Source organism: Anser anser (genome assembly GCF_964211835.1).
Source record: "Anser anser genome assembly, chromosome: Z".
Classification (NCBI taxonomy): Eukaryota; Metazoa; Chordata; class Aves; order Anseriformes; family Anatidae; genus Anser; species Anser anser.
Genome location: NC_139723.1, coordinates 10,670,351 through 10,691,536, shown reverse-complemented (window position 1 = coordinate 10,691,536; position 21,186 = coordinate 10,670,351). Strand labels below are relative to the sequence as shown.

Here is a 21,186-nt window from a genome sequence, read left to right as displayed (position 1 = left end):
AAAAAGTCTTGCCAAAAATAAGTCACACAATCCTAATGCTTAGGACTTCAGAGAAATCCTTGAAAACATGAACTCTAAAATAACAGCATTTTAAGAACCACAATTTGAAGATTCAGGAATTTATTTACTTTTTAAACTGGTGATTTGGTGGAGACAGTTACTTATTTCTGGTATCAGTAATAGCAAATATAAAAGCTGTCTCATGGAGAAGAAACAGCCGTTCAAATTACAGGTATTTTTGTATATGTGGAGATTGCACTTCTGCCTATATTCTGTTGCATTTGTTCATTAAAAACTTAGTCAGTATGAAAGGTGAATAACCATTACAAAGCAGGTAATGGGCACCAGGAACTGCTAACAATTTTTGCATCTGTAGAGTACCTGGAGATTTGCTGGTGATGCAAGTATGAGTAAAATAAACAAACACAAAGGCTGCAGATCCATCTCCAGGTGGTGGCAAGAGCTATCCTGGCTCTCATTTTAAATAACCTTTCAAGGTGCCTCCAAAATCACGTATCTAATGCTGTAAAAAATCAAAGGAACAGGGTTTGTTCTGGCCTAGAGAGAAGCTTTCAGCCTTTTCAGGAGACATGTTGGTCCCGATGTGACAATGCATTGAAAAAGCTATAGAGGTTATATCGGTACAGATGATATATCTCTCTTTATTCATCTCTTTAACTGCCAGACCTCCCTTCTGAAGGCCTGGGAGAAAGGAAATCACTCATTTTCTAAAAGGGTCATTGCTCCTGACTGCAACAGCTCCTCAGCCAGAAGGCTGACTCTGTGCACTTCCAAGTAGCCTCTCCAACACAGTGCACGGGAATTGAGCATTGCTGTAGCGCATGGGGCTCGTTGCTGTTTAACCAGGCATTTGAATAGTAACCAGCGAGGCCACCACAGCACACCACTCAGCAAAGTGCAGTGCTGAGCCATGGACTGGGAGAAGCAGGAGGGCACCACCAGGAGCTGCTGGAGGACAGAGCAGAGCCCAGGTGTGCTCGCCCCCTGGAAGGACCTGGGTGCATGCATCATGGTTGAAAACTGAGAGGCGGGTGGCCAGTTTGTAGCCTTTCAGGTGTTATCCCAAATTTTTAAAACCATCTCCCCTGTCTGCTGTGAGATAGCTGGTGCACATGAAATTGTGATACACGTGGAGGCCTCCCATTTGGATCTGGGTTAGTGTGTGGGGCCAGCTCGAGAAAGAAGAGACGGATGTAGTGCCAGACGGGGCTGAGCACTTATCTTCTTCAGTCAGCACTCTGACTTCACATACGCAGGGCTGTGAAATGCTAAGACTAAAGGATCTTGCAGCACAGGTCTGGGAGTGGTTCAGGAAGATGACCAATCTTCTGTGAAGACAGAGATCGTGGGAGGCCTACAACATGCTCCTGGGAAGAGCAGGACAAAGGTGCAGAAGAAAAGCTAAAGACCTCTGGAAGTAAGTACGCTTTCTGTAATTGGGGTACCAAGGCTGTCCCTGTGGTCTCTGAGGACGTATCTATGGTGGGATGCATATGCTGGTGTTTCTAAGGACAAGTCTCACTGTGTAAGAAAACGTGGTATCCAAGGTAGGGGTAGTGGTTCAAGGTGCTGAGAAGGTGAAATGTTGGTTGGGTCACTTGAACACCGAGGCTTAGGTCACTCAGTGTTTAAGGAAACTACAGAGCTCTGCAGAACACCCATCCTCTCTGAAAGTGCCAGGAAAAGCTTTGGGACTTCTCTGAGTCGTCTGTACTTTGTATAGCATTGTGCTACTAGACAAACAATGTTTGGGAAACAAATTTGCTGAAAGCAAATACTGCAGACACCATATCCACTGGCATGCCACCTTACTTCTGGATCTTCTTGGTTTGCGTCTTCTGTTGTTAAAACATCTGCTGAGTGGGAAGTGGAGAGTTTTATTTGGGAGGAAGATGTTGAGAAGAATTGGGTATGTGCATACATCTATGCCTTGGGGTGCCAATTATGCATGAAAATACCAATGTGATAAAACCACAGGAGCAGAAACAGAAAAATAAAATCCTAAATGTCAGGGATTTGAATTACTTGGCACATTCCAGTTTATGTAATACAGTGCCACTGCATTCAGTACCATCAGCTAGGCTGAGATCACCTAGACTCAGACCTGAAAATACTTAGGCATAGAAATATCCTGTGCAAGTTGGGATCTAAAGCTGAAAATGCATGAGATGCTGCTAGGAGTTAACCTCCAAAGTTGGCTGTTGTGTTTGGGGATCTTTATGGCAGATTCTGGCTTCTGAATGAACTTTCAGAACTTTCAGTGCTGCGAAACTAGGTTTGTCTCAAAGACTTTTCCCCCTTGGTGCCCTGGTTGCTGTCTCTACTATCATTCTGAGGTTTGCATCGCATTTGGTTGTCATGTATTCTTGCAGTGTGTAGGAAACCTAGGTGTTCAGAATATAAACACAGTGAAAAGATGATCTCAGTTCCAAAAAGACTGGCAATAGAACAGGGGGAGTGAAACTACTCAGTGAGAACAATTTTTTCTTGTAGAAGTTCTCTGTCACATCTTCATGATCCTCCTAAGTAACTAGCTCTCTGCATTTGTATGCGAATAAGGAGAAGTTGAACAGGGAATGACTAGCTGATTACAATGCATCCACTGTATTTATGGAAACTTTCACAGAAGCCTGTCACTGAGGCAGCAGATACCGGGCTGCGTGTTCAGAGTACTTAATGAATGAAGCACTGTGGGGTCTCAAAATGACAAGAGTTATGCTGAAGCATGGATTGGCATGGTGGACTTGTTGAAGTGAGGTTTGGCTTTGCTTCCTTCTGATCCTGTGGAGTTTGAGCTTGCAGGGAACGGTGAAGAGATAAGGAAGTTCTAAGCAGAGAAACTGTAAGGAAGTGGAATTATGGCTATTTTCTATAAGCAGATAAATCAACATACCCATAAATGACTGAATTCTAGGCAATTTTTCCCCAGTACTTGACTGATGGGGTGCAGTAACTGTCTCAATGAATTTGATTCAAGACCATTTTGTGCACGTTGATAGCTGGTTTAAGAAGGACTTATCCTGGGACTGTTTCTAATCAGCATCTCAAATCATGATCATGACTTCATTGTTCATTCAGCCAGCCTCTCCTTTCCAAAATTCACCTCCACAAAAAGGGCAACCTAGTATGCAGTGAGGTGCAGTGGCAGTGACTGCACCCTGCAGTGACGGATGCAGAGGTAACACGGATTCAGCTTTTCCCACCACCCGCGATACTGCGTTTTAATTTTCATAGGATATAGAAAGGGTGAACATGTCTGAAAACACTTCCCTAAGTTTTACAAGAACCTTAGAGGAAAAAATATTCTCAAAAGGTTTCATTAGCTCTGCCCCGTGCTATTACTGGTTACCTGGTGTAACACCAAGTGTAGTGCTTAATGGTCACCCCACATATCAGCAAGCAGGCTGCTGGAGCCAGCACGATCTCTGCCAGGCAACTGCTGCAGACTCTGGAAGAAATGTTCAGTTTTGGTTGTTAACTGCTGGAGTGTGGTGGCATTAAGTGGTCTGCTCTGCTGTGAAGGACTGACATGCTTTTAGAGTCTGTTTTGCAACAAGCATTTTTGAATCAGTAGCTTTTTATTTTGCCTTCCTTAACCTAAACTTTTAAGTGGTCGCCTACCTGCTAATAGATTTCTCATGACCCACTGATAGAAGAAATTCAATTGCTAATGCCAAGCAAAGTTTCAGGGTAAAAAGGACAAAACAAACAAAATTAAAAACAAAGTAGAACTATGTTCATGGGCTTTTCCCGACTTATCTGCAAGAATTTTTGAAAGCTAAACTCTTGTGAATATTTATGGGGTGCAGAGAAGGATGAAAGAAAAGAAAATTATTCATAGTGAAGCACATGAATTTCAAATTTCAGCAGATGAAAATTCACAGCTGAACTTCTGGAAGTGTAAGCTTTGTTCAGAAGCTGTCCCATGTGTTCAGGCTTGGGATGTGGAGATGTTCCTAGGGACTCCAGGAGATGGTGCATGCAGGATACATCTGAAAGCTCGCTTTCCTTTCTCTATTGCAAGAAGTGGCAGTGGAGGTGATTCTTGGCTTGCCAGGATAATGTCAAATTTTGTTAAAATCCTGTCACTTAGAATCCAACTCAGCTAGGTCATTAGCTGGCATAAATCTCTACAGCTGCATTGAAGTCAGTGAGCAGTTTCAATCTGGGAACCAATGCACAGTCCAGTACTGAGAGTTTATTCTCCTGTATTTCAACCTAAGTGTGTATGAAAAAAAATCTAAGATCTCTGTTTAAAAATACAAAGCTTCTTTACTGATACTCCTTGTGTGAGTGCTAAGAATTAATTAAAAACTGCTTTGCTCCTCTGTGTGCCACAGAAGCTGCATTGTTAAGGGGTGAAACTGGGCACCCTGGTCTGCAAAGGTATTAATTTCCAAGGATTGTTTTGCTGATTGAGATGCTGGGCAGTGTCTTAGTGCAATAAGATTCATAAGAACAGCATGGTGGTGAATATAAACTTCTGGGTGTGCTTATCTCTGTTTTTAATAGCACTTTTTTCTGGACAGTGGGATCTTTCAGCTGGGATTTATTCTAGGAGAGCTGAGAACTGCAAGATAGTATGTGTAATAGTTACAGGCAAAATTGATAGACTGAAGGGAAAAAAAGGGATGTAATTCCCAACAGACTGTAGATCACTGGTTCCAGTTGTACTTCAGCAGCACAAAGCAGCCATAAAAATGCTCCAGACTGTCACTTCACCTATGGTGTTCTTCCACCTCCCACCTGTAAACAGAGCTAATGCTGCTTTAAGGTGAAGTCTTTTCCAAATCAGAAGGGAAAGAATGCTGCTTGGCTGAATATGTGTTCAGTATCAAAGACACATCGGAGTTTTCTGGTTGAATAGTCCCTCTTGGCCTTCCATCCTGGGTTTCAGGTTTGCTGACGAAAAACTGACGAAGAGCTCTCTAGTATCAGCCAAGTTCTGGAAGGGAACACCTAATATTATAGCAGCTTATCATGGAGGTAGCTTCCTCACCCCCAAGCTTCAAAACAAGTGTCTTTCAAATCATTTTTCTTACTAAATCCTCCTGCTCCAGCTGTTGCTGGTCGATCAGAACCATCCTGCCAGTCCTCCTGCCCTCTGGCACTTGTCCCCCAGGTGCCAGAGCATGAACTCTGTCCTCTGCGGTGGCACTGCCTAAGCTTGGAGGGTAGGGGTTGTGCTCTGTAGTTTCTGGGAAAGGAACAGGCAGCAGTTTCATGTTGCAAATGGGTCACTAGTTACAAGAAATTAATGTGATTAGCACTTTGCCTCTAGGGACACCAGAGCTTTCCAATCACTGACTGTGGAACTGTCTACCAGCACAACTAATTTCTCAAAAATGTTATCTGCTATCAACTCTTTTTTCAAAAGCATCAAATGACAGTATATCAGAGGGAGTCCTTAGTTATCAGTAAATCCAATGTTGAAACTAAATGTTTTCGGCTTTTGTTTTTCTTCTTGGAATCAATTTTGAACAATGAAGCATGTGTGAAGCACAGAGACTAAAAGAAAAATGATGGGGTCATTTAGATACCTTGGCCCTTTGCACAGTGAAATATGGACAACACTACTTGACTTTACCTGGTGTTCCGTCAAATCTCATTGTATTCAATGAGAACTGTGATTCTTTCCAGGGGGCTTGACCTCTTGGCATCCCTGAAATCCAGCAGTGCTGGTGCTGACTGAGGACTTCTATCACTAGGAATTGCTGGTACCCAGGTGTGTTTTATACATCACAATGGCTGTGAACAATAATAAATTTCCTTCATGCTGCTAAGTCAGCTGTACAATGATCCTCCATCTGCCAGGAGATAAGATCAACCTTATGTGTCTTCTCTGTCCTCTGTTCTTTGCCAATTACTTCAGCAGCACCTTCTCCTCATCTTCATCTGCTTGCTTTATTTCTTGCAGGAGTCTCAGCCTCATCTACGATGCAGCTGCTTTTTCTAGTGATGGGCTTACTTTCATTGCTTTTGAATGACGTGACTTACAGGTACATTGCAGATTGAGAGTAAGAAACTGATGTGAAGGTCACTGGCTGGAAAAATCCTAGAAGACATTAATTCTTTCTGGTGCTGAAAGAACAACCTTCATGATGTTCTTCAAGAGGAATGAAGACAGCAGGACTTCCTCTCTTCCACCCTGTTGCCTATCTGCTTTGGATCAAACAGCAAGGTGAGGTAAAGAGCACTCAAGACAGTGGGTGACAGAACAAATCATTCTATGTAGAGGAAGACCTGGAGCAGCAGGGGATAATAGGCAAAGATACCACAAGGATGACTGTTGGCAAGAAGGCACAAAAAATAGGTTTTGAAGAGAAAGGAGACTTGATTTGGAGAATGGGGCAGTGAACTGTCTGCTACATTGGATATCAACATGGAAAAAATCCAAACTATCCAGATTCTGAACCTTCAAAGCCATAACTTTAGGAGAAAGCTTTAACAAGGTGATAAGAAAGCTAAACAAGTTCACTTTTCACCACCATAAACTGCATGGGGGAGATAAAGAAGCCAAGATTTCACCTCCATACATTGCAGGTGTCCTTCATGCCCATATGAGATTAGTCTGCAATGCCTGTTCTTCATTCCGACTCTTCAGTTTCGTACTTAATTTCTCTTTCATTTGATATTTTTTTCATTTTGTCTGGTCTCCGTGACATAAAAAGTCCTCCTGAGTTCAAATCCTTCACTGACTCATTAATACTCAGAAAGGCACCATACACTAATTAGTAGGCTGTGGTGCTGTCAGTCATGACCTTCCCATGTCCAGTAACTTCCCGCACAGAAATTTATGCTCTCTAGACATTGCAGCCAACTTCTTGTAACTCTGAAAAGAAATGAATCATGCAGTCCTGGACAGATAAAAAACCCCACGGGAGCAATAAAATTTCTGTTAACTCCTCTGAGGTTGTTGATTGTTTTTTGCCATACAATTTAATGCATTTAATGCATATTTAAATACTTGCTGTTTCATTATATATTTAATACATAGCAGTGTAAATAGCACTCCTGATAATGATTCCTCTTAGGTTGATGCAGTGAAAGACCACAGCAGCATTTAAGTGCATTTGTGTTGGTGTAATTCTTACAAGACTTCTCTTTTTCAGGAAGAAAATTTATCAATAAATGCATAACAGTTATGGCCTCACTCTAAAGCTTGTTGGACTCAGAGGAAAATCTCATTAAATGCAATATTGTTTGGCTCATGCCTCTAACTGTGAAAAAGGCCTATAAAGTGGCTGGAGCTTTCCTTTTCTGTGGTTTGATATTGCTAAATCTCATCTGCAGTTACTTACCAGTTGGTATTTCTGGATTGTTTTAACACTACATGTAACAATGAGTTTTCAGCTGATACAATCATAACCATAAGGCCTCTAAATTAACTTAGATTTTCATAAATCAAGATGTGAGACTTTGCACCCCCGCATTTTACATTTTAAATTTAGAAATGAAAAGCCAGGTGATTGTAAGCATTGAATTCCTGAATAACAATATCTCAGTAATCTTGTTTGGATTATTCAAAGTGCTTAGTCTTGTAATAAACAGATGGACAGCTCATAAAAGCAGGTGTTCCGGTGGCACGGCAGTGGATTGGAGATTTCTGGGAGACAGCATCAGATATTTCTGAGGATTAATTCCAAAGCACGTCAAGGTGTCTGGAAGGACATGCCAGATGGGGCTTGTCGGAGTGATTGTGGGTGTCTGCAGTGTATTCCTTGGGGACTCTACAGCGTTTGCGAGATATGCTCCATCACCATCATGCATGAAGGAGAGAAGCAGACAATTTCAGGGTCTGGGTGATCTCATCCCAAAGCATCTTCAACAGAGGACTCAGCCAGATGTGTCTGCCTCTCCCAACTAATCGTGAAAGCATACTAGACTAAGTAAATCACCCACAATGTCTCCACTGTGGACATGTGAAGTTAGGTGAGATAACACAAGAAAATTACTGATGGTGGGATTCACAGGCAAGCATAGCACTTTTTGTTAAATGAGTCTCAATAGGCATGATATTTAATGTCAAATTACAATGCGGAGAGTAACTTTGCCATCGTCAGTGTTTTGAAGACAAAGTTATCCAGACAGATCAAAACATAGCCATGCTAAATTAACAGACATAGATGCTAAAGCGAATCCTCAGTTTGGCAAAGAAGAACTTACAGCTGCTACATCTGTGACAATGCTAGGATAATGCCTGAAAATCTCATTATACGGTTGAAGGACACCTTTATTAGCAGAAAGAGAGGCCAGGTGATGGACCACCTCCTGGAAAGTCTGTCCAGCCCTTCAGCTTCTGCTGCTGTATGCTTTCTTGTTGTCATGTTTGAAATGTGTCTTCTGTCCTCTGGGCTTCCACAGTCATTTTGCCTCAGGTTATCTGGACTACTCAATATGCTCCTGACTTTTCCTGTGCGTTTCCAACATAGGATCTTGCATTAGAAGCCTGCAAGCAAAGTCCCTGCTTCAAAACTTGCCACTGACAATCCCTGCTCCCTGGGGAGAGCCTGTATACCAGAACTTCATTTGGGGATTTGACAGTGAGGAGTCATACTGGATCCAGGCCTTATTCTAAAGAGTTGCTGCGCAAAGAAAGGCGCTGTGACTGCCTATGTACATACATAAAATCTCTTTTCCCTGCCCGTGGCACTGAGACCTAGATCACTTGCAAGCAGATGGTATCTCTTTATGGAAACCATTCTAGAAACTAAGATGTAAAATATCTGGGCTTGTCACAAGACTGAATAAAAGACACAACAGCCATAAGGATACATGATTCTGAAGCAGCCTGGCAGCAAATTCTCTTTTTTGTACCCAGAGCCCCTTGCTTATCACCGTGCCCCTTCTCCGCTCTGCCCGTGGCTGCCAGCTGCGTACTCAGCATGCTGCTGTCAGTCTGTAATGCAGTCACAGAGGAACGAATGCTTGTCAGTAGGGAAACAGACAACAGCCGGACTCATCTGTCCCCCTCTGCATACCTCGGTGCTGCTCTAGCAGCAGTCAGTTTTAACGTGTTACCTTCTGCAACCCGGTCTTGCCACTGTGAAAATGTGCATTGGCACCAGCGAAGGATAAAAACTTTGGGCAGTGGGTGGCTTCTTCAGCTAAGACTGATCACAATGTCAAGGGCCTAAGGAGCTATGAAATAAACAAGGTGGTAAGCAGATGCGGGAGATGTCAGGAATCGTGCCAGCTGTCTTCCAGGCCGTGACAGGTAGGCAGGACAAATGACCAGACCAGCTCAAAGGCAGCCTGCTGGTTTGTGTGCTTGTAGGCTGAAAAACCGAGCTTGTACAGAAGTTGAGTTTACACAACAGATACACAGTCTGCCAAGCAGTCTGAAAAAGAGGAATGCCATAATTTTTTTGTGCATCCAAAGATGTGACATTAGAAGAACAACTGAAATAAGCACCTGGGATTCAAACGAGAGAAGGGATGAAAGCAGTATAAAATGACCCAAATAAATTGCTTTTCTCTGTCTCTATCTTCTATATGCAAGCAAGCTTTTAAACTTATTTGGCACATGGTGTTGAAAGTGGTCTGCTGCTTCAGATGGGGGATCAAGGCACTGCAGCAACTTTCACCCAGGTAAACAACACATTCATCCTTGCAGCTGTCTTCTTCCGCTCAAACAGCGGCCTGAAAATGTATTCAAGTGAATGTTTCTTCTGCAAAAGACATGTCTGCTGGTTTGCACTGGGAAGAGATGATGGTCTAAATTGTGTAAGATTTGAAGGTCTGGTTGAGAGATCCCTAAGATCTCTGTTGACTTCATTTTCTGTTATTTCTAATGAAATAGAGACTTTGAGACTCCAGCAGCACAGGACCACGTCTCCTTTGCATAGCTATACCGAGCACTTGCTGAACACTGTACTGCTCAGTCCAATTAAACATCACTGCTGTAATTTGTGTTTTTCTAGAAAGGCAGATGTTTATTTTAAAGTAGAAAAGAAAGAGTATATATACTCCTGGAAATACTGACTTTAGATACCAGGTTTCTCATCTTGACAAAGACTCAGTTTTTCCCAACTTGCCTTCTCTTCTGACTGCTTTCAGTCTCAGATGGGATTTACTGTTTGTGGCTGCCAGCTTACAGAAATTGTATGTTTTACATCAACTCAAGAAGGTTGCTCATCTATTTTGGGCTTTGTTTTTTAAATACTTTTCAAAAGCACAGTACAAAGGCATACCTATGTAGAGAGCAGTAGGAGAATGTTTAAAAGCACATTGATATTAAAAAGATTATTTTTGCATCCTGTTGCCATCTTTTTCAAAAAAAAAAAAAAAAGAGGCAAGCAAATCTGAAAAAGGGTAAAATATTCAAATCACGTAAAAATGATTTTAAGGAACTAACTAAACTTGTGGGTGTACCTCTACAACTGCTATGCTGCAAACATCTCCTAAGCCTAAGCTTTACACATCAGAGAGCACTTTGAAAAGGTACAGCTCAGGCTTTGTGTGAGAAGAGGTTAAAACAGTGCATTTTCTATTATAACTGCTCTTACACACTAAGACTTCAGAGGCAAATGCGTGAATGGAATACCTGAAACTATTTTGCAGTTCATGTCACATCAGGTGATCTTCTCCCATAAAATCTACTTGTTTTATTCCTACATTGGAAACTGGTAACTATTCAGAAGCTGAGCTTTGTTTCATGAAGCAGAGAAATGGCTGTCTAGAAAAGGCTAATAATGCCACTGATTTACTGGGATCACTAAGGTGATTAACCCCAAACCATCAGTCAATGTTGTTTTATTCAGGCCTAGGACCCATGTTTGCAGTTCCCAGTATGCTTCAATACTCTGTGCCCAATTTTGTAACCTGATGGAGAAGTTTTACCATGCAGCTTTAAAATAATTTCATCTTCTTAAAATTGCAGAAATTTCCCCATATCTCTCTTAGGAACTCCATGTGTGGTCACAATAATGATGCAGAAAAATAGGATGTAATCTGATGTGATTTGATTTGATGGAGGTAATGCTCATGCAAAGAGCAAGACTAACCTAATTTTCAAGTCCATGTTATGGCTTACACAACAATGACTGAAAGGCTCTCATTTACTCACTCAGAATGCTCTGAATAAAACATACACATGATTTCAGCAGTTTCGAGGCTTAACGAACTTATGGATGTAGAATATATGACATATTTCTGGGAGGAAAAAGGGGGATTATTAATAGAAAATTGGTTTAAGTCATAGATCAGAGTGCCTTAGGCCAACCATAGAAAATTCTGTTCTTTGTTTAAAATATTACTGAAAGAAAGGATCTAGATTATGTTGGAAGAAGTGAGTCAGAATTCGTACTCACAAAGTCAAAACCGAATGGTCATCAGTCTGAACGCAAAATATCACTAACATAAAAGATGGAGCTTGGAGGGACATATATAACCTTTAATTTCAAAATTTATGAAAGTAAAATAAATGATCAGTTCTTGCACTCTTGAGGTGACTTATTCTAGTGGTACAATGCTGTATTTAGTTCAGCTACCTGAGACTAGTGGGAGATAGTTTCATAGCTATCCATATCTATAGCTATGACTTAACCAGCAGTTAAGTCATGAGTATAAAATTGTGAACAATACCATGAATCACACTTTTTCTGGAGAAAGCACCAAACAAACAAGGAAAATTTGCTGTTGTCATCCTACTCCCTAGACACAATTGAAGAGGATGCCTGCTCTTGTGTCACCTGCAGCCTTTAACTCTTTGCATAAACCCTTCTGCTCTCTTTTATTCATGACCATTACTTTGTGGCAAATAAAATCAGAATAGTGTTTAAAATTGGTGGACTGGGGAATTTGGCTGAGACTTAAATTCCAACCAAAATTTGCTTCACCCTCCTTGGGATTGAGGGAGAGAGCAGGTGTGAACAGTCCTGATTTCGCATTTTTCCTTGCTTTCCCACTATGTTTTTCTGAGCTATTTGCAGGCAAGTTGTCTACTACATAATCCATTCCCTCCAGTGTACACTTCCCAGTATGACATTGGAAATCAAATGTTTGACTACTCATGAAGTGAATCTCACTGTTTTGATGCAGAAGGTTGGATTTTTCAAACAATTTCAGTTCTTCTCCATTTGATTTAGCATTCATGGGGAATTTTGCCAGTAATGCCCTTGTAAGTACTGTTAGGACCTCTGAAATACTAACAAAACCCTACCTAGAACACCAGTGGTTTTATATCCATGCTGTGTGCGTGGTTGAGTAAATCTCTGAATGACCCAAATCAGCCAACTGATCAAAACAACCACAGCCAAAAAGACTTTGGAACTGAAATCTAACCCTGAATCTGCATATAGAAGCCACTTATCATCTCTGCAGTGAGCAAAAACAAAATCCTTGACCACCTTCCTTACCACAGATCTTTGAAATCAACCCCTCCACTTCTATGGGTATTTAAAGATCTCTCAGTGGACGTTTCTACTGAAACGACATCAGATGATCATTAACTGTAGTGTAACTGCTGTTTTGCAGACAGGTTGCTTTCTGATTTTATTAGAAACCATAAACTGTGCAGCAGTGAATTTCAACTAGGAAGAAGAAAAGGCTGAGTTAATAACAGACATGCTTTACCTTTGGGTCATGTATTCCAGAAAGCTCTTCATAGATCTTCTCTCCTACCATGACAGCAGCTAGGTTGGCTGTGTATGTGGACAAACAAAACAGACAGAAAATAGCCCATAGATTCATTAAAAATCTTCCAGTCCAGCACTTGGGAGGTTTGATGGCAGCTGTTCTTCCAAACAAGATCGCATAGCAGACATTCAGAGCAGATGAGAAAGAGAAGACTTTGTTTCTGTTCCTTCCCTTGGGGGTCATCCCAAAAGGACTCTTCCATTCATATAAGGTGAGGAATATAGCTGTGATGTGCAGAGCGACAAATATCCCCAGCCACATAGTCCAGTGAAGTGGCCACATAAAGGCTCCAATTGGAGCTGCGGTGTCTTTGGTCCTCACCAAGATGCCCAAGCTGGTTGAAAAGAAAGGGCTGGTGAAATCAATCACTTGGCTGCGAGCAGTGTTAATGCTAAACGATGTCACTGCCATATGAGCTGTCCCAGAAAGAAGGTCTCCCACCAGTCCTGTCCAGTGGCCGTTCTTCCAGGCTCCATACTTTCCATCACCAACAATATACAAATCAAAATCAAAGTTCATATCCTCAGCCAGTTTCTCCAGCAGGTCAATGCAGTAGCCATAGCAGCACTTCTTCAGCTCAGTCGGAACGGTGTCATTTCCTCCTTGAAGGGTTTCAAACAGGTTATCCAGCACAGCTGAATCATTGGTCAAAGGATCCAGGCACAGCTGCCCTGCTGGGCAAAGACCTTCATCATCTACATCTCTTGTAAAGACAAATGGATGCTCAATGAGAGTTACCACTCTGAGGTGCAACCGGGTGGGGTGTTGCATGTGATTTTTATGTCTCTGGGCTTGTTCTGGCCATATCCCATAGTCCATGACTATCTTTCCTTCTTGCCAGCTCCCCAGACGAGTCCACATTGGGTTCCCAACAGGGTCGTGCTGCAGATTCCAGATGAAGAAGTTGTTTTCTGAGCTAACAACAGAGGAGCCTTTCACCTTAATGTGGCCACTGAGGCCATCAAATGTTGTGTTGGCTAAAAACCTGTTGGGGGGAGAAAGCAGAGTAATCAGAAGCAGACATCTCAAGCCATATGCAGACACCACGAATTTATGTTTAAAGGACTAGATTAGGAAATCCAGTTGAACACCTAGATAACTCATAGCTTTCCTGTGGCACAATGAATAAGCCACTTAATTTATGATTAAAGTAACTGGGAATGCTCTCTCCCCTGCATATTTTAGGTAATGTAAATGGAAACTCTTCAGAAATGATATTCTATTTACCTATTAGAAAAAAATGAGTGACAAATTACCTTTTTTTTCAGTTATCTTTCCTCCATAAGGAAATGAAACATAGGTTAATTCTCTGCTGAACTCACCAGATCAGTGTCAGTTTCCTAGACAAAAATATGTATGAAAATGGAAGAATGGAAATGATGAAATGTCCTTCCAAGAAAAATCTTACAATTTCAGTAAGATCTAGTTTATGTAATAGAGGCTACTGAAATGCTGTCAACAGATTTCACGAACTCTGAAGTGAACCAATCTGGATTTTAAAATGCAGCTAATGCTGCTAATATGGTGTAAGTGAAGCAAGTATTTTTTCAGTAAGAAGCATTCAGAAGACAGACTATTTAGCTGTCATAGTAGAATATAACATGTCACATTAGCTCTGGGAATTGGATAAAAGTGAGTATTAAAAGAAGTATAAAGGCTAAAGTTGTCATTCCAGCCTCAATAGACAAGACATAACCTTTAAGTGGTGTTAATTGTTTATCAATAGCTAGAGGGGGAAAAAAACTAACCTGAAATTGATTCGAAAAGGATAAATACATAGCAACTGTTTGTGCATGCATGCTTCTGACTGGACTGCAGCCTTTGTTTTGATGACTTTTGATGAATTTTGATGGATTTTCAGCAGTCAAAACTGCATATGTGTTCAGATCATACAATTTTTTTGCCCTCAGCAAAGAGCAAATTTAAGAAACTGAATAATATAGTTTTGAGTGTTAGTTGTGTGAGAACCTTTTCAGAGATGGCTCTGAAACTCTTCTTATGCAGCCTATTTTGAGTGTGTTGAGTTTGGAGAATGATTACACAGCCAACACTGTCAAAAGCTACTGTACATGTGTTACCTGAGTCTAAGAATTATGCCTAAAAATGCATGTAGGTGTTTGTATACAGGCCTGACGCATAAATGTTAATCACATTTTAAAAATCTTTACCATTTAGTCTAGTGTTAGCTAAATGATACTGCAACTTCATTAACCAGTGGTCTCTGCCATTGTTTGACTGGTGTTTTCCTCCCAGCCCGCATTTTGTATTTAACTGTGTTTGTGCATGCTCAGGCATGTAAAAATTATCAAGACAACATCTACAGAAGAAGGCAATCCCAAGCACTAAAGAAGGGTTTATGTAGCCATTAACTTTTCTGTTTTCTATCTCTCCTTCTCAGTCTTTGTAAAAAAATGAGCAATTTCCTCCTAACAAGCCTTGCTTATATGCTTATATGCTGAGGCTTATATGCTGAGGTCATCACTATGACAATAACTGAATGTGTAGATGTGCCTGTGCATAAAATTATGAAAGAAATAGTGTTGAAAATAGTGCTAGCAAGTCACAAAATGCCAAAATTAAGGGAAACAAATTCCCAAGGGGAATAAATTAGCAAAGTTCTGATGAATTTGGCCCCACATTTCCATTGCAGCAGCACAACCTGGATATTAGAAAGCTGCAGACCAGGTGTTTTGGGAGTAGATGAAGCTATGGAATAATGCCTTAGATTTATTTTCTACAGGTAGGATGAGAACAGTGAAATTTATGCAGTGTTCTCTGACTTTCAGTGTAGAAATAAGCGTGCCCATGAGAGTAAACCAAGCACTCGGTACCTGTCCTGTAGTTGAATTGTGTTAGAAGCATTTACCTGAGAGATTTAGTAGCATTTAAATGTATGACTTTGCTACCTTATCGAGGTAGTGGCTTACTTTTGCAACTCATTTGCATGTTATATATTTTTGGTAGTGACAGGACATTAATCAAAATAAATGAGGGGAACCATGTGGGAAATACATTTTAACAACATGTTGTTATATATGCGAGTGGCTAAGGCTGCTAATCATTTTCATATGCTGTACTAGTGAAACTCATGCCAGGGGCTTCATGGAAAAACTCAGTAACTTACAAAATAGATAAGAGGATGTGACTACATTATTTAGGCCAGCAGTCTCTAGTATGAAAATTTGGGGAATTGCAAGTGCTGAGTATTACACAGACACATTGGAAATTCCAGAACTGGTCCTTTTCAGTAGGGCTATGGACAGATTTGTAAGGAAAGACGATGTGTACAGGTTTCGAAAGGTGAAGGGACAGATCCTCAATTAATTAATTTCCTTGATGTGTCAGTATCTGTGAGTTGATGATCACACTGGCAGGCTGACTGCTGTCTCAAATCAGTTTGACCAAGCAGTCCGAAGTGTGCCAGTTGCTCTTTTCACCTTTATTCCTGTTTTTAATGTGCTTTGCTGTAAGAACTGCTCATTACAACTTCAGTAGTACTACCACACTCCAGAAGAGACATCTTTGTAGTACTTTTAAGAATGACTTAATTTAACAATTTCTTTTTCTCTCAAGCTTGATGGCTGGGTCATTCTATATCTTTCTTAGAAAATTTACCAGAAGGTAAGAGTCAGAACAGGCAGGCAAATAGCAGGCTGGTGAAATTACCCAAGAAGGCAAATTAAAGATGTAAGTCTAGTTCGAGCTATAAAGACAAGATGAGGCTTTGAAATTTTAGTATCTCATTCTGCCAAAAAGGATGCTCCCGTGAGCAGACAGGAATGGATGAGGGAATCAACCTTGTCATGAGAGAAATTAAGGATGGAGATTTACAGCAGCACAGTCTTTAACTGTGTGTATCTCCGTATCAATACCTATATCAATAAAAGCATGTTTTGCCACGGAGCAGATCTTGGTCTCATTCACTGTCATTATTCTGCTCTTGGGTGACATTTAAATGTCTCCAATGCCAGAGTACAAGCACGGCATTGGCCACAAAAGCCCAGGTGCCAGGCGGGCCTGCCTGTGGGCCTGCTGCTTCTCTGCACACGGCAGCCATGGTGGTGAAGGCCCGTACTTCTGCACCTTCTCCATCCCCACCACCACAGCCCCAAGGCTATGTATTAAAGCACGTGGATCAGCTCAGGCAGAGAAATGCACATGTAAATAAATACTCAGTTATGCACCAGATAAAAATTTCGACTTTTGAAGGGCTATGATCGCCTAAAAGTAACCGTGAAATTGAGAGGGTTGGTCACTGTTGAGACGCTCATCAGCGCATCATGACTCAGGAATCACTGTTACAAGGGTGAATTAATAGGTATGCTGCTAACTCAAATACATCGGTTCTGGCCATCAGGAATCTGCCTCACTTACACGCTACAAAAACAGCTGCAGTGCTTCAGGCCAGGGGTTTATCTAACCTGTTATTTTGTCTTTAATAGGGTCCACAAGCAGATGCCTAGGGAAAAGCAGGCCAAGCATATGACATTTTCTTCAAATGATCTGACAGTTTCCAGAGTTTTTTGAGTTCCAGAACCTGTTGCAAGTTGTCTGTGTGGTGTCCCTTCCTCTGTTCTCTCTTCCAGGCATTTTATTCAGCCTTACACTTGAACCCAGTTAAGATGCTAGTGTTTGTTGAAGTTTTGCCAGAAACCTTACAGGTGTACTGGCTGTACTGTACTGTACCACTGTACTGTGGTATGAATTGCTGCTTTTGATTTGTTTTGAACCTTTCTGACTTCATCTTCACATGCTGCCCTTGCTTCTTTTAGGCAAAAAGACAATGAACCATTTATCTCTGTCTACTACCTCCACTCCATTAGTGATTTTGTAGACCTCTATCACTAACCCCATAAGCTGTCTCTTTTCCCAGCCTATTCAGTCATTCCTTGTAAGGACAGATTTCTACCTACCCTCTGACCCTTTTTTCTTTTCCACAATATCTTTAGTGAGATGAAGGGACTTGAAATTTCATAGATGTGAAATTGGATTTTGTCTCCCAAAATAACACAAGAGTTACAGCAGTCAATGTTGATGTGATAGGTAATAGTTTTTTGAACAAACAATGATGTAGAAATACTGTGCAGGAATACGTAACAGAGCTTTGATCTTGCTTTTCTTTCTCTTTGTCTCTTCCTTAATCCTCAAAACGTCTGTCCTTCTAGCACTACTACCTCAAACATTTGGTATTTCAAGAAGCCAGTTTGTGGGTTTTACTTTTCAGGAAATTAGGTATGATCTGGTTAAAACAGACAGAATGATGATGCAGAATTAGTGTCACGAGTTGGTGGATATATTACAAAGCAGTGCAATATTGTACTCCCAAGACTTATTTCACTATTCAGAATCATTTTTTTTTTGTCCCTTATGTTATGGGTGAGGGCTGACTAAGGAACTGTTAACATCTCAAGTGGTTGTGTTTTGAGCAGTGCTGTTACCACTTCATCATGAAGACACATCTCAGACAGCATTTCAAAAAAAAAGTTGCAAAAATAACAAAAGCTTCAAGAACTCTTATCCTAACCCTGTCTATTAAAATCTGTAGACTGAAAAGCAGGTGTAATGGTGGAAAAATATGCAACAGTCACTGGATGTAAAACAGGTGATGAATTCACATACTTAGCAAGGACTGTTCTGTTTGTTTTTAAAAGGAACCATGCATTTTTCCTTATGTTCAAATCCAAAATATTTGTAGACATGAATCCCCAGGTGGATTTGGGAATAACTTCAGTACAGTGATGTGCAGTGGTCTACAGGACTAGTTTTACAAGCTGAAAGAGAAGCCTCCTGCACCAAGCACCAGACAGTTTGGTCTGCATCACTGGCCTATGACACGGTCAAGGGTGTTTTGTTGTTGTTGTTGTTTTTGTTTGTTTGTTTTGTTTTGTTTTGTTTCTTTCCCATGGAAGCATATTACCAAGTGCCTGAAAGCAAACATCTGCTTTTATATTCTGTGATTACTTTGGTAGCACAAATAGTCTTACTGTGTTTTGTATTCTCTCAGGTATCTCAAAACCTGAGGGAATTTGACAATAGTCCTGACTTTTCCCTCACAGACATAACACACAGGCATAATTACAAGATACTTTCGGAGCTTAGTCTGTAACCTATCCTACAATTACTATGATATCTCTACTGCCATGGAACAGGGTCATCCACAACATCCACAACTAGCTTCATCTCCTCTGTGGCTAAGTTTAAGTTTATTTCTCCAGCAGTAATGAAGTAGGAAGAAATAATGAAACAAATGCGCATATTAGGGAGGGTAGCATTATGGCCAAGCCATGGAGAACGGTGGGAAGAGGAGAGGAAACTAAGATTTTATTTTATACCACAAATGCTAGCTATAAAATAGAAAAGAAAAAGAAAACTTACTTTGATAAGTACTGCCCTGAAGTGATATTTTTTTCATCTGTGTCCATGCAATTCATTGTGCTTGGAAGAAGAGCTAGTTCAGGCTGAATCATGGTGGCTGCTGCTACAGCTCTTGCTACCAACTCCATTGCATCCTGTACATAATGCTCAAAGACTGATTGTGTTGTCTTGCCATGAGCAATGAGACCAAGTGGCAAACCTTCTGTTCTCAGTTCTTCTACATTCTGTGAATCCCCAATAATCCAGTGAAGTTCTGGAGGCATCACACCAAACTGGGTAGTTATTTCAAAAATTCTCCTTGTTTTTTCCATGTCGCATCCAAACATCACCATAGTAGACGTTGTTTCTTTGATGCTCTCCAGATAAAACTGTAGGTAGTTCAGAAGGTCTCTGGTTGAAGTGAGATTTGCTGTGATGTTTATAATGGATCCTAGGTGAAACTTGGAGCTCTGTTGTGTGAGGAAGAGAAAATCTGTGATGTTCCACTCCTCCTGGCATACCATCAAGCTGAAATTGTACCACTTGTTCATTGCAAGGATTGAGAAAGTGACATCAGCATCAGAACTCAATGAGTTTTCTAAACTCATTTGCAGGTGAAGGGGATTCTGTAGTCAAAAATATGAAAGATACCGATTAGAAATATGCTGGAACCAAAGATAATGTGTTTGCTTTACTTTTATGTGAAGATCACATATTCATTCATGTTGTTCAAAGTAATCACCTGTTGATCAAGGTAATGGTGTGAGAAACACGGAAACTTAGACCAGCCCAAGCTTAAATGGACTTCATGGGTTTCCTTGGCTTCCTGAAGTTTGAGTCAACTTCAATAATCACCAAAGAGTAAGTTTCCAGTAATTTCATAGAATCACTCAGGTTGGAAAAGACCTCTAAGACCATCTAGTCCAACCTTTATCTTAGTCCTAAAGTTCACCACTAAACCATGCTATTAAGTTCTAAGTCTACACGTTTCTTGAAGACGTCCAGGGAAGGTGATTCAGCCATTTCCCTGGACAGACTATTCCAATGCCACACAATCCTTTCAGTAAGGAAATTTATCCTAATATCCAACCTAGAATTTGTATTTCTTCCAATCAGTAATTTGTATTTCTTTAAATCCATTTGTACTTTTGGATTTCTTGGCATTCTCAGTCGATGAATTCCATGGTCTCCTGACTGGACATATGAGAAGGTATGCCTTTATTGTTTGCATTCAGTCATGGTGTTAATATTTTAGTTTAATGGATGCTGCCAAGTGCTTTGTTAAAAAGTTGCACTGGGTCTGGCTGGGATGGAGTTAACTTAAAGACGGATGGAGGTAGGTAAAAATAAAGAAAAACTCTCTGTTCTTTTAGTTATCTCTTTCTTATTTTTGGTATTTGGGGACTTTTTCAACACAGACGTGAGTAAGCTAATTAAACAGATCATAACCTACAATCAATGCACATCATGTACTACCAATAAAACATGAGAAGATTGATTCTTTGGTAAAGGACAAGTTATTGAATGCACAAGAGGCTAAGATATTCAGGCTCCATGATTTCTGAGCTGGACAATATTCGATAAATAACCATTCCATATCATTTTTTTCCATATTGTTGATAATACCATAGAACTTAGCCGCTTACATTTCCCAACATCATTGCTTTTAGCTGTGTTTCTTCCAGGAAAAGAGAAAAGAGAAAGGACGTGAGGTTCATTCATCTGCTCTCTTGAGTATTTCTTCCTTTCTTATTATTTCATCCAAGAACACTTTTTCCCTTATTCTTACTCCTCCCCCTTTCCTGACCCCCAAAATAAAGTTAAATTTTATCTGAAGATTCAATAAGCAAGAATAAATGAAGGGACCCAAACAATTTCTGGCATGAAATGATTTTCTCCTTTACCAAAATGCTTCTATCAGGCTAGCATATATGCGTTACATTGCTTGGTTTCGGATGAGAACTTGACAGTCCATAGTGTAGCTTTACTAAAAAGTTATTCCAACTTACTTTGGCATTTGATTCCAGCCATGAGACTGTTCAAGAAACAAACAACAACAAAAAAAAGTGAGTTATGAAGTCAGCTTGAGTATTTAATTTGCTTGTGAGATCTTTGTTGTGGCTTAAACATTTGTCAGTATTCAAGCTCCTTCAAATCATATGCTACCCTACA

At 40.6% G+C, this 21,186-nt stretch overlaps 1 protein-coding gene across 1 annotated transcript in view; it reads right to left on the bottom strand.

Moving 5' to 3' along the window:
- GRIN3A (glutamate ionotropic receptor NMDA type subunit 3A) overlaps nt 1–21,186 on the bottom strand; it is a 78,988-nt gene that overhangs the window by 27,574 nt on the left and 30,228 nt on the right. Inside the window, exons 2-3 of the mRNA XM_083818569.1 lie at nt 19,036–19,640; nt 12,598–13,645 (exon numbers count right to left, since the gene is read on the bottom strand). Coding sequence (XP_083674695.1) covers nt 12,598–13,645; nt 19,036–19,640 — 1,653 coding nt within the window. The remainder of the gene's footprint in view (nt 1–12,597; nt 13,646–19,035; nt 19,641–21,186) is intronic.